This window comes from Manis javanica, chromosome 4 (assembly GCF_040802235.1).
Source record: "Manis javanica isolate MJ-LG chromosome 4, MJ_LKY, whole genome shotgun sequence".
NCBI classification, from domain to species: domain Eukaryota; kingdom Metazoa; phylum Chordata; class Mammalia; order Pholidota; family Manidae; genus Manis; species Manis javanica.
The window spans coordinates 55269755-55284165 of NC_133159.1; the positions used below are offsets into that span (position 1 = coordinate 55269755).

Consider the following 14411-nt stretch of genomic DNA (forward strand, 5'->3'; position numbering starts at 1 on the left):
TCAGGTAATATCAGGCAGTTGAGTGAGAAATTCTTCTGCACTGTGTTAATGGCAAACAAGCTGTAATATGAGGGTCTCTTGAATTAGGGCATAGAATGAAGAGGCCTCTAGAAATGGTTCTCAAACTTCCAGCCATATATTAGAATCATTTGGGGTGCTTTGAAAAAAATCCTATGTCCAGACTTTTTCTCACTAGTTAAATCAAGTGGGGTTTAAATCCCAGGTGGGGCTCAGCATATTTTTCAGAATCTCTCAAGTGGGTAGCCACTGTTGAGAAGCCCTACTCCAGGGTCTCATATTTCTCTAGGTATGAGCAATAAGTAAAGCAACCAATAGTGGCGCTCTCCCCACAGTGAGTTGGAGGACATGAGGCATTTACCTTCCTAGTATCTTCGTGAGGCCTGCGCTCATGTAACTGAGAAATTGTGTGGGTGATGACAAGCAAGGCATGAATCTCTGTTTCCACTCACACAAATGTCTTCCTCTTCTCTATTCCTGTTCCTGTTCCTGCCCCACCCTACTCACCTATCATGTCACAAATTACCTAAGATTTTAGAAATGATTTCCATATATAAACATGGCTGAAGTGTATCTCATTTATAATCTTATTTATAATTCATACGTATTTAAAATATATAATATATATACATATTTTAACTTCTAATTTTAAAATGTTACAATAAATTTATATAATTTTTATATAAGTTTATAACTTACAAGATAGATTTCTGATCTTATTTATAATGATCAGAATATATAATTGTATATTGCAAAAATGCAGGTTAAATTTTGATTGGTTTTTGCTGGGTTTTATGAGTGCCTTCTCTATTTGGGAGAATTTTAAACTCTCCACATATATTAATCCATTTAACTCTCACAACAATCCTATGGATATATACTACAATTATCCTCACTGTAAAAATGAGGAGACTGGGGCACAAAGAGGGTCTATAATTTGCCCAAGTTCACAATCAGTGGGAAACAAAGCTGGAATACAAACCTGGAAACTGGTCTATAAACCTCATCCTCTTAATCTCTTTGCCAGGCTAATGTCACAGAGAGTTTAAGACATCCATATTGAACTAAGAAAAAGGAATTTGGCCAATTATCTTGCCTGAGGGTTTCAGCCCTGGGCAAGTTCACTATAGAGTCAGTGAGACTGAAAAATGACAATGGAACATTCTTGGGATAAAAGGATTCATACCTGGCTTTATTCTCACAGAAGTATGTTGAGCACTAGAATCACATCTGCATCCAGCAGTCCACAGGTCTGTAATCCACGTCCACCTCTGCCTCTACCCAGAGATCTGGGCAGAGCTCTTTATATAGTGACTCAGTCAATAATAGCTCAATGCCTACAGGTGTGGAAGCAGTAGCTTAGCAGTAGGCCAATTACATCATCAAGTAATTTAGGGTCAGGTGATGATCCTGGCCATAGGAACTTCCATTTTCCTCACTCCAATTAAATTTCCCTATAAGCTGTAACTGTATTCCCTATTCATATTTAATTACCTCTTCTGTATGCAAGTTTATCCTTGTGTCATGAAAATATTTCTAAAAGGAATATTTCTTTTAAAAGTCTTAGTGAGGATTTTATTTTTAGGAAAATAATTCTTCTATTGAGAAACATCTATTAATCTAAAGGAAAAATATTCTTACTGTATCTACTTGCTCCTAATTTGTGTCTTGCCAACGAGTTTCAGCACCAGAGAAGTTCACTATGGATTCAGTGAGACTGAAAAAATGACAGTGGAATGTTCTTGGGGTGAAGGGTATATATCCAACTTTATCCCACAGTGGTAGGTCAATTATTAGAATCCCATCCATTCAGAGTAAGTCTGCATGCAGTAAGCTAGTCGCTGTCTCTGGGCCTCTCTGCCCCCAAAGCCATCTCAGTCTCTGTCCTCGGTGTTTCCACCACTCTAGTTTCTGCTATCCTGCAGCTGTGCAGCCTTGCAGCCTTGCAGCCCAGACCACTGGGCAGAGCTCTTATATAGACTCAGTAACAATGTATTGCCCACATGTGTGTAGTGAGCAAGCTGACCAGGGCCAATGAGAACCCTGGCCATAGAAACCTTCACTTTATCCACACCAGGTATTAACTCTTTTACCCCAAGAATATTCTGTTTTCATTTCTTGTTCTTACTGAATCCATAGTGAACGTGCCTGGGGTTTCATCAATCAGGTGATCACAGTACCAGGTTGAGGGTTGCTATGATTTTCAACAAGCAAAGGAAAAAATGAAACAGCTGTTGATGTTGGGCAGGGTGGTTAGAGTGGGACATAAGCTAGAGCAGTGACTTACACGGTGGTTCCTAGACCAACAGCTCAGCATCACCTGGAAACTTATTAGCCATGCAAATTATCAAGCCCCAGGCCAGGCCTACTGACTCAAAAACTCTGCAAGGGGGGCTCAGCAATCTGTATTTTAATGAGCCCTCCACTTTTGAAAACCGCTGGGCTTCTCATAGGAATCATGTGGGGTATCTTGCTAATTGCAGCTTTTGTCTGAGATGATGTCAGAGATTGTGCATTTCAAACAAGCTCCGAGGTAATATCAGTGATGCTGGACGGAAGACTGCACTTTGAATACAAGAGCTTACAGGTCAAAAAGAAAGAATCATGCAGTTACAGAAACTCTCTCATCCCAGTAGTGGTGGTTATGACATAAAGTTTAGGCTAAGTTGAAAGTTGTGTGAATTGGATCTAACATCTGGGTTCAGTGTAGGAGGTAGGTTTGTGAGCACTGGGGGAGACTAGTGTCCTAAGTTATAATTAACATAATGTCTTGCCAATGCGTTTCAGTCCCCGGCAAGTTCGCTATGGATTCAATGTGACCAAAGAAATTGACAGCAAAACGTTCTTTGGGGTGAAAGGGTTTATTACCCGGCTTGTTATCCCCGCGGTAGGTGGAGCACTAGCATCTCTGCCTCTGCCCAGAGCACCAGGCTGAGAGCTCTCTAAATGGTGCAATAATAGCTTATTGCCTAAAGGTGTGGAAGCAGTAGCCTAGCAACAGGCCAGTTACATCATCAAGTGGTTTAAGTTCAGTAAGGATTCTGGCCATAGGAACCCCAACTTCCCCACAGTATCTTAATTTGGGTGACGGTTACATGAGTGAATACACTTGTCAAAATTCAGTCAGCTGTACAGTAACATTTGTGCATTTTACTGTATGTACCTCAATTAAAAATGATATTTCTAAAATCCAAATCTGAATATACACTGCCCTGTCTAAGCCCTCCAGTGGCTCCTCCCTGCTTTAGGAGATTTCCCAGAGTGCTTCTTCTGGTGCATAAGGCCCTTGGTGAGCTGGCCCTCACTTATCTATCCAGCTTCTTTATCCATCACTCCCCAGTCTCTATACCCCATATCCTGCTCAAGTCTAGCAACACTGAACTACCTAGGGTTCCTCAAATGAACTGAACTTTCCTTTATTGTTGGTTGACCCTTTGTTCACAGTATTGCTTTGGCAAGGAACATATTTTCCTTTTTTAAATCTTTTTGCTCTTCTAATTCTCTGGGTCTCACCTGAGGTGTCACTTCCTCTAGGAAACTTCTGCTAATCCTCACTTCAGAAATCTCTCCGTAGCAAGTGGTGTTTGTCTGTTCACTGATCTGAACCCCTCAATTAAACTTTCATGCACAGGTGTATTTCACCATTGCTATCATATCCCCAAAGTACAGTAGTCTCTCAATAAATACTTTATGGAATAAAATCAATAAATGAAAATTACAGTAGTATGTGGTAGCAGAGCTATTGTTAACAAAGATAAAATTTATTTGCAAGGATTTTTCATTTGAACTTGATTTAGGGCTTTAGAAAAAAGAGTATGTTGTGTCAGAATGAGAATTATTCAAGTATGAGTGAAATTTAGTATTACATTAAATAGAAAATTTTAGGTTCCACTTCTAGGAATAGAGGACTAGGTGGTTGGGATCACCTATCCTCCTGAGAACAGCTAGAGAATCTAGACAAAATGTTAAAAACACCTTTAAAGACACCTGAGAGCTCCCACAGCAGTAAGAAATTGAAAAGCTAGAAGTGGGACACTCAGGGAGGCAGGTCTGGCATTTGGGGCTGTGTTTTTGTTCATTCCATCATTAGTTGTAGAGAAGCAAAAATCCGTGTGGTGCTTCTGACCAACTGAATCAAAACTGGAATTCAGGGCACATGGAAGAGGAAGGGTCCTCGTATACGCTTCAGGCTTGTGTTGGAACGCCAAAGGTTTTCACCAATAAGTAAGGTTGAGTCATGAATAGATAAGCCCTCTCAGGAACTAAAGTCCAGTTCTGAATCATCTCTATTCTGATCTAAGATTCCTAACACCCCTAGCCTCACTACCTGTCAAAAGCCAGCACAGTTCTCCCTGGAGAAGAGAACATCAGCTAGAGCTTTAGATTGTATCTCCACTTTTCAAATGCCTGGTTCTCAGTAAAAAATAATGAGGCATGTATAAGATAAAACAGTGCACCCTCAAAACCGAGGAAATATATAGACAATAGAAAGAGGCTCACAAAGGATCCATGAATGGCTATGCTTAATTTTTTCAGAGAATTAAACAGTAACTTATAATGTTTCATTTTGTGTTTGCTTAAATTAATTGGATTATTATCTTTTTAAATATAGCAGGAAATTAACACATGTTTTGCTATTTTAAATAGTTCTATTTTATAGAAAAATTATATAGAGTATGTTAAAAATATGAGTGTAACCAGGAGCTCTATCTTTTGGATGAAATCGCCCATCTCTAAAGGACTTTAATTCACACTGGAAACAGCACAAAACTGCTACATCAGGAAAGCTATTTGAAGAGAGGCAGATTGGAGACAGAATGGTCTTAGAAGCAAAAATCATAGCCTACATATGCTGCTACTTGGAGTTATCTATATGTACTAGATCCTCCTCACAATTTCTTCAACCAAATTTTATTTCCTTTGGCTAGGTTATGCCCAGCTCCTTGTGTAAACTCTTTAACTTTTCCTGAACTGTACTTCTTTTTTCTGCTTTTGGTCCTCTGGGCACTGATCAAATCAAATTCACTTGGCCTTTGAATCATGAAAAAATGTGCTTGTCTTTATAGTTTAGACTCTGATTAAAAATTTAAAATTGGCCAGACTACACTTGACTCAAAAGCAACATTACTCAGCTACTGATGAGTTTATATTATCATTGATATGGAATCAATGATACCTTTACAAACTACTTAGAAATGGTCATATCAGACAGGAAAGGGGCAGACATAGTGTCATCCTACAAAATACTGTCTTACCCAGATTACCCATTACCCTTAAATATGTCTAATGGCTCACTTGCCATATCTTATACACATTGCCACAATGAAAATATACATATTTATATATATACACACACATATTAAAAATGAACAAAAACATAAAATTTTTATAATATATATAATACAAATAATAATATATATATTATTTCTTCCCCACATTCCCAACTATGGTTTATACAAATTTTTCTATATATGGTTAAAATATTCCATTTGACCTGGATAATTCTAGAAATGATTTTGAACTAAAGCTGTTGGCTATATCCACATGAAAACAAAGTAGTAATGTAGGAAGTTTGTGATAATGCTAAGTTTTGTAAACCATTAATATTGATTTGTGCTAGAGACAAACTCCTTAATGTATAGTTTCACAATGGAAACATGTTCTGATATCATAAATAACAAAAATCTGACTGACATGTATTTCACATCCAAATGACATTATATTTGGACGTATTTGTCCAACTGTCTTCCAGACACTGCCACCTGAATGCCCCATATGTATCTAAAACTTAACATATCCAAAATGAAACTCATTTCTTCTCATCCACCCCAATGTGCTTTTCATCATATTCTCTACCTAAGTGCAACATGCCCTAGGGCACCTAGTCACCAAACCCCAAAGCTGGAAGTCATTCTATTGATTGGGGTAATGACCAATGCCACAGGCCCTGAAATTGAACTGTTAAGAGTTTAAATACACCTTCTGCCACTTAACTGTGTGACACTGGGAAATTATTTAACCTCATCAGGAAAAATTACACATTTTTCATGTGTAAAACTGTACTTAACACATTAAATTGCTGCACAGAATAAATGAAGTAAGAACAGTATCCCCCTACCACCAATATCCAACTGATGTGAAGTTCTATTGATACTGCATCTTAGTATTTCTTTTATCTGGGCTCTTCTCTACATTTCTGAGCTTAGAAAAATCACAGAGCATTACACATATACACCATGCCAGCAAAGGACCAAATATGACATATTCAGGCTACCCCTTGTAAGTACACAGAGAAACTGCCTTACTTAGTTTTCTAGGCAGATTTTTTTTTTTTGCAGTATATTGGTTAAAGTTTGAAACAAATCCTGACATTGATTTGGGGCAATATAATAGAGCTTGAGAAAAATCTTTCTTTAAAAATTCAGAATTGTAATTACTATCTGCAATTATATGTGCAATGGTGAAATATTATAATAAATATTTAATACATGAGGACTATTCAGAACGCTAATCTAGTATGTTGCACCTAATAACCAGTATGAAATATACCTATGTTCGACAAAACTTACATTTAATATAGATTGCATAAACTAAGACAAATTCCAAAGTAATGCCGAAAGTTTGAAGTAGTTATGATGGTTGTTACCTTTTTGTTTTCTTAATACCATATGACTTGTCTTCTGTGATCTTCGATACTGTCTTAGATGTGGATGTACCAATAGCCTCTTCAAATTCCAATTGAAAATCAAATGTCAGGGGTGTAACCAAAGTCTTTTTCTTCGCTAGATTCTGAAGCCTGTTTTTCTGCAGCAAGGTTAAAGTATAATAACACTGTGAAAAAATGAGTACTTTTCATATAGGAAAAGTCCTTGTGGAAAGGACAAAATAAACATCACTTTATACACATACAAACACCCACACTTTATACCAAAATAATTCTTCATAGTATTCACTTACATAGAAGACTCAACTAATATAATTGTTTGCTTTTTATGTTAGTTTATACCTTCACATCAATGCATCATTAACTAAAAATTAAATTAATAATTCCATTTGAAAAGATAAACTTTTAATAATTAAATTGAATTTTAGCTTTTATTTTACAAACCTTTGTTCTTCTGGCCAAGAGTATTTTTGCTTGCTCATCCAGAATATCTAATTTCCCTAAGATATTTTCTGCCATTGTCAGTTGGTAAATTCCTATTTGAAAGGAAAAAAGAGAAGATACCTCCAAAACAATTTAAACTAAACATGTACTTGATTATTTGGGAGTAAATAAGGAGATCCACCTTTATATTACTGGTTTAGGTAAAAAACAGAACTGCCTAAATCATGGAATAACTAATAGAATTGTAGAGGTACCCAGGTTTTTTAGATGGAAGCTTACATAATCAGAATTCCTGAATGTATGTAGGCCGTAGGAATTTTTAAGTGTATGATAAAGGTGCGCTGAAAAAAAGTTCAAGCCTACCATAGGAGAACTAGATGTGACTAGTGCCTGGAGCAAGGGCATGTGGCTTGAGTTATATATTTTTCCTTTTTGTTGTGATATGATTTTAATGAAAGTAAATGTGAAGAGCTCACATTTATATAATTAATTGCATTCAAATTAAATTGGTCAATGATCCAAGACTGTTAATCTGGCACTATGAAGGCAATCAGTCACATAGAAGGGGCAGCAGCCAAGCTGGTTAGGCTCTATTGCCATAATAGTTCATATTTCCTAACACATTAATATTGCTGAAAATTTCATCTGGGATCACTCTGTCCATATTAGGCTTGGGGACCTGAATGTTAGACATCAGAACCTGGTCTAATTTAATTTCCATTTTCAAATGAGAAAATTGAAAGCCACTAAGTATCTTTTGGATGCAATACAAAAAGCTAGGGGCAGAATTCAGTCAAGGATCAGAATATAAACCCAAAGCTCCCTCTATTTTATTTATTGTAAAATTTCAAAGAGATGATTATGTAGTCAACATATTTTTGCTCAGTGAATTGGATGGGTTTCAGGGGGCATATAAGTGTAAAAGTTATATGGTTCACAGAGAGTACTGAATTCAAAAATGCTTCTAATGAACTTCAGTGTCAACACTAAGGTTCTTTCTAGCTCAAAATAATCTATGCTATTTCTCTCATACTGCATATTATTCAATCAATACCATGCATAGACAATAATGTATGAAAAGATAAGGATTAAGGATCCTATGCCCAAAGCTTACATTATTACTTGGTGTCTTTTAGCATTCTCTCTATTTCCTTTCCTTCAGCTTATCTTGCCCTGGTTGTGAATTCCTGCACTCTGATAGTGCCTTCTCATTCCAGCACGCCCTCTGTCATTATATTACATCCAGATACTCCACTTCCATCCTGTGATGCAGTCTAATGTGACAAAAGAACTATTCAGGGCCATAGAGCTGATAGAAGATAGGCTTCCTTGTTACAAACCATAGCCTTACTTTGCAGGTTGGAAAAGGGAGATGCAGGCAAGGGCATTAGCACAATGTGAGTGCCTCAGACTCTCTGGGTTTTCTACCACAGAATAGGGAACAGATTTTGGAAGAGAATATAGATGATCTGGATACTATATATTATCTTTTCAGTTCTAGGAACCAGCCCTCTCATATATCCCAAAAAACAACTAAAGGAATTTTAGTTTCTGTGCTTCCCTTAAGCATAGTATGAGTTCAAGGTGGTGGACAAGACTTCCATATTTCTCACCAAAATTTCTTTTCTTGGGAACAAATATTTCTATTTCTCAATAAGAAATAGAAAGGAAAATAACTGGAAGAACCAGATTATTGAAGTGAATGAGTTTCCCAGTTTGTCTCAGGGACAACAGAGACATGCTGCTTAGTAGTGAGAGGGAATAGAAAGCAGGCCTTTTTAAAGAGTCAGAGGTCCTACACCGCTTATGTTTTACACCTCTTCAACATCACATCAGACTTTTAACCTATACCATATCATCCCATTTTTTATACACACACACACTTAGCTGTAAGTTGAATTTTCATGTTTTGATTTTAACTTGTTTTGCAAAAATACATGATTTTCCTATAGTAAATTATTTAGCTATGATTTCTGGCAAATCACTGCACATATCATGAGCAGTTTTGAAGTGAGAAAAGCTAGCCAACAAATAATTTTCAACTATCAATGACAGTTTTATGAATACTAAATTTGACAGTTAATGAAATTGACAGAATGTTATTAGTTTTAGTATTATAGCTTTATTTTCAAACATTGAAGCCAAAAAATGTATTTTTCAGTTTGTAAATGTTTTCATATGTTTTTGGCTATGTGCCAATGGTCCCTAATGACTCAATGGCCCTACAACAAAGTAGAGGTAAGACTAACTTGTTTGCTTTTACCATTACACCAAGGATACCAAGAGCCTACCTAGCTTGTGTCTCTTTAAATAAATGCTGGGAGCAAAGGAACATCAGATCTAATATGATAGTGCATCCCAGCTGCTTTGCATAAAGTAAAAACTAATGTTTTAATGCAAAATACTTCAAGACTGTATTATATGCTTCTCTTAGGACCTTCTGTGTTTTAGTCCTTTCCATATTCAATCTTTTTAATGTCTACTTCAAACTAGCATATTGGTTTCATACTTTCACTTCATATTCCCATTTCTATGGATAATATTCTACATCATTATTCTATTTCTGTGAGTGTATGTTATCATTTGATGATAAACTATTTGTTCATTTGGCCACTGACTACCTAAATGTATTACAGGAAAGACATTGTGCTAGGTATTCTATCAGACTTACTGAGGAAGTTGGCACCTGGCAGACATTTTCCTGTGTGACCCTCGTCTTCCTAGGCAAGGCAGATAGCCTCTCCTAATCACTAAGCTAACTGAGACCATCAAGTAAGCACTTCTTCAACTTCTCCCTCTCACACCAAAGTCGTATCTGCATCCATTCCCTTCTTACCTGTATTTTAATTTTAATGGAAGTATTGTCTCTCCCATCTAAAGCTAATCCTTCCAGTTTACACTAGACTCTATTACCCCTGGACTCCCAAGAGAATTCTTTCATTGGTTATCTCCTCTTTTCTGTATCTTTCATTTCTTTCCTTCAACAATTTCTTCTCATCCTGCTCAAGACTCTTGTAGTTCTAAGAAAGAAAGAAGTTCTTTCCCTGATTATACTAGCTATTATTCTTTCACATCTTCCCCTCTCCAACTCTTTTTTTGCCAAATTTCTTGAAATCGTTGTCTATACTTAGGGTTTCTAATTTGTCACATCTTTCTTCCTTCTCAATCTACCACCATTTGGCTTTCTTCCAATTACTGTACTAAGTTTTTTCTCATAGTTCACCAGGGTCACCATCTTATAAATTAATGGGCACTTTTCTGCTCTTATTTACTTTATTTGAATGTTTACAACTTTTGCTAAGGTTTACCAAACTCCATTCTATGGAAACTCTCCTCTCTCTCAGTTTCTATGACAATATCATATCTTCCTACTTTCTCTGAAGATTTCTTGTCAGTGTCTTCAGTTTGCTCTTCTTCCTCAGATCACCCCCTAAATACTGGTGTTCCTATGTGCTAGGCCATCTTTTTCATCATTCCATATAGTATTCCAGGATGACCTCCCAAACTCACAGCTTCATCTACTGTCCTCTACATCCAAACAAAATCTCTCTTATGAGTTCCAAGCCTCCCTAATTATACACAATCATTTTATCTTGTATATGCTACATCCAACATATCTTTTTAGTTTTTCTCCTCTTATCCATTCACTTTGCCATTGCCCTCATTGAAAATTCCATAGCTAGTTGCTTGGATGATTGCAATAGTTTCAAAATATGTCTATGTATTTGATCCATTCTATCCTTCATATTTGCCTGAATTAGTGTTTCAAGAAAAAAACAATTACATGCCTCCCTGATTAAAGCTTCAACCCTCCCTACAGCTTTCAGGACAAAGTTCAAGCTCCTTAATTTATCATGCAAGGCTCATGATTGGCATCTAAGTCTTTACCTCACCTGCCTCTTCCTCATTTGATACCCTAATCCTAATGAACTACTTGCAGTTCTTCAAGTATATGGTATTTTCCTTTACTTGTTGCTTTGCCTTTACTGCTCCCTCTGCCTACAATGCTCTTCCATTCCCTATATTTCTAAGTCTTACTCATCCTTCAAGACCCAACACAAATAACATTTCTGTTGGGAAGCTTTCCCTGATGCACTATGATTTAGATGTCTAGGGTCTATGCTCACATGAGAGCCTATGTATACTAATATCCTAGTACTTACCATACTCTAGTAAAGCATTTGGTGTACTTTTTTAATCCCCCTTCTAGACCATGCACTTCTTGAAAGCAGGAACCATGTCTAATACATCTTTGCATCCCTAATACATAACAACAGGAATGAGCAAATTAATCATCAGCCATAGAGGAAACAGACAACTGTAAATCCTATGACAGCTTTAGGCTGGCATTTACATTTATGAGTATGCACAAATATTTGACCGTCTTGTTGAGGTTCCCCTAGATCAAGTTATAGTATTAAGAAACATTACTTTCTCTCCCACCTTCAGATTAAGATAGGCAACATAGTGTCTTGGTTAAGAACATGGACTCAGTCAGACTGCCTGGGCTTGAATCCTTGGCTTTGCTACTTACCAGCTGTTTGGCTGTGGCCTAACTGTTTTGGTTAACTTCTCTGTTTCCCTTTCAGTAAAATGGGAATAATAAAAGTACCTACTTCATGGGGTTATTATAAGGTTTAATTGAGTGAGTATAAGTGACATATAAGTGTTTGGTAAATAAAATACGTAAATATAAGTAATGATACACTTACCTGTTAGGGATAAGCTATATGTGATTACCGATGAATGCTGCAAAATATGTGTTCTCCATCTGCATATCATTTCATTTTTTCTCCCATACCTGCCACCATTGAATCATCAATGGTCTCCATATGTCTAACTGCCTACTTACTTCTTTCATATTTCTTCAATTATACCTACACTAAATCCTTTGAATTTGGGAAACTGAGAATTTATTCAGCAATTCAGTATCTTCTATCTCAATCAAGAAATTCAATATCTTCTATTTTAATTCAGTAATTCAGTATCTTTAGTACCACGTCATCTTATTTTGTTTCCTGTCCTCTGATTTTCTCATAATTTTACTTCTAAATTTTCTATGTCATTCTCATTCTGAGCTCAGTTAACAGAAACTAAAACTCATTGTCCTGCAGAGCACAAGTGTAGGCCTTGAATATGTAGTAACCATTTAAGAGACTACCCTGATAAGCATTACTATGCCTCCATACCGGAGACTCATCAAAAAAAACAAAAAAAAAACAAAATTAGTTTGTGTTTAAGTAAACAGATCTACTCCTCTCCTTTCAAGTGATATATTAACTTGGGGTGGGAGAGATGATCTCATTTCTTAAATATTTAAAGATATATCTGAAGCATTCTTATATGTACTTACACTTACAGGGAAATGGTCTCTAGAATGTAGGGTTATTACGTGGTCACAGAATCTGAGCTCATGGAATCTTGAGGGTAGAATGGGTCAATAGTTTCTCACATAATTCCACGAACAGTGAAGCAACACTTACATGAGTTGGACAAGAACAGTCTGATCCTTACTTTTATTTCTATTGCCATTGTCTTTCTTCAGACTTTAAGGTTTCAGTTTCCCTTCCTTGGGTTACTGCACTTTACTCCGCCTAATTTGCTTGCTCCTAAACTTTCTCCTCATTCCTCAAATACTGATCTTTCAAAATTTCATCAACACTATCTTCCTTAAACAGGGCACTGATCGAGTTCAGTTCTCCGCCACACATTTCGCCTTGCTCCCTTACCTGCAGAATAACAATGCACACTCATCAGGCGACATGTAAGATGTTTCAAGAAGGATGGTCCAGTCCACTGAGTAACCCCAGTTTATCTGTAACAGCTGGCATTAATTCACAATGATTTACTGGGGGATGAAAATATGAAGTTGAGTGAATTATAAAATGTGGCTCTTGCCAAATCTAAATTCAGTAAAATAAACTTTCAAAGGAAATTTGAATTTATGCTCTAAATTACTGGCTCAGTAATGACAGTTTTTTGAAAAAGAACACAATGAAATAGAGAACCTGCCAAGTAGGGCAGAATATAATTCCCAGTACACTCACTGAATCATCCCAAGCATCACTGCAAAGACTTGGCTACATCAAGGAACAATTTCAAGGTTGCAAAGCCAACATTATAAGCACATCAGAGGCTGAGTCATTAGTTATAAGAACATCAAACTACGAAATTACTTTTAAGCACACTATTTAATTTTAACAGCTCCTTTGGGACTGAAAAGATTCAAAATATAGGGAAAAAAAAGCCAGTGTTGCCAACTTTAGCCCTTCTAAGAAGGCTTCTTAGAACAAATTCAAACATCTTTTAAAGTAAGAACTCAGGAAAACTAAGAGAGGCTCTAAACTTACAAACAAAAGAGTAGGACTGAGCAATTATCTAGAAAAATTACTAGAAAAGTAAATAAAAGTTTATTTCTATTATCTGGCTTTATCAGTTCAAACTCTACTGCTTGAAGGCCTGTCTTACACTTTTATCTTACACAGTCCACTAAACACTGTATTGAGCACATAATCAGCACTCACTGTTAAATGATTCCTTTTTAGTCAATGAAGGTAACTGGCTGAGTTTCTCCACCTCACATTCCAAGTACAGACACAAGGGAATCCTTTTTTTAAGCCTAAAAAATTGACTGAATTATGTCCCCCTCCCCCACAAATCTTATGTCGAAGCTCTAAACCTCAGTATTTCAGAATGTGTTATATTTGGAGATAGAGCCTTTATTCTAAAAAGATAATTAAGTGAAAATGGGATCCACTAGAGTGGGCCTTAATCCAATATGGCTGGTAGCATATGAGAAAAGAAGATTAAGACACAGTCAACATGCACAGAGGAAACACAATGTGAAGATGCAGCAAGAAGGGGTTCATCTGCAAGCCAGGTTTCCCTGAGGGGAAACCAACCCTGCAGACACCTTGACCTTGAACTTCTGGCCTCCAGAATTGTGAGAAGTAAATTTCTGTTTAAGCCACCACATCTGTGGTATTCTGTTATGGCAGCCCTTATGAACTAATACAGTCCCAAATCATGAGAACTAATTTGAAAACTCATTATTGGAAGATTTAACTATTAAACCTGACCCTTATGCTTTGATCTACTCTATAAATTTTCTTGTCTCCTTTTTGTTATGAGAGACTGAAAATTTATTCTGTTTTGAAAGTTTACTAAAATTTACCCATCACCAATTTGAGGTTGGATGGGAAATTTCTAAGGATAAATATCAAGGATATTTTAAAAGTATGATGTACATGCTCTGGGGAATATTTTTGTGGGCAGACAATTGGAA

The 14411-nt window shown here is 36.5% G+C and overlaps 1 protein-coding gene across 2 annotated transcripts in view; it reads right to left on the bottom strand.

Annotated features, from left to right (window-relative positions):
• C4H1orf141 (chromosome 4 C1orf141 homolog) overlaps positions 1-12145 on the bottom strand; it is a 43582-nt gene extending 31437 nt beyond the window's left edge. The window contains exons 1-4 of one of the 2 annotated variants that reach the window (XM_037024394.2): positions 11839-12145; positions 11290-11386; positions 7127-7218; positions 6665-6822 (exon numbers count right to left, since the gene is read on the bottom strand). In XM_037024394.2, the coding sequence (XP_036880289.1) occupies positions 6665-6822; positions 7127-7201 (233 nt within the window). In that variant the 5' untranslated portion in view covers positions 7202-7218; positions 11290-11386; positions 11839-12145. The remainder of the gene's footprint in view (positions 1-6664; positions 6823-7126; positions 7219-11289; positions 11387-11838) is intronic. The other variant, XM_073232927.1, reaches the window with a different exon arrangement.
• Positions 12146-14411: the final 2266 nt, after the last annotated feature.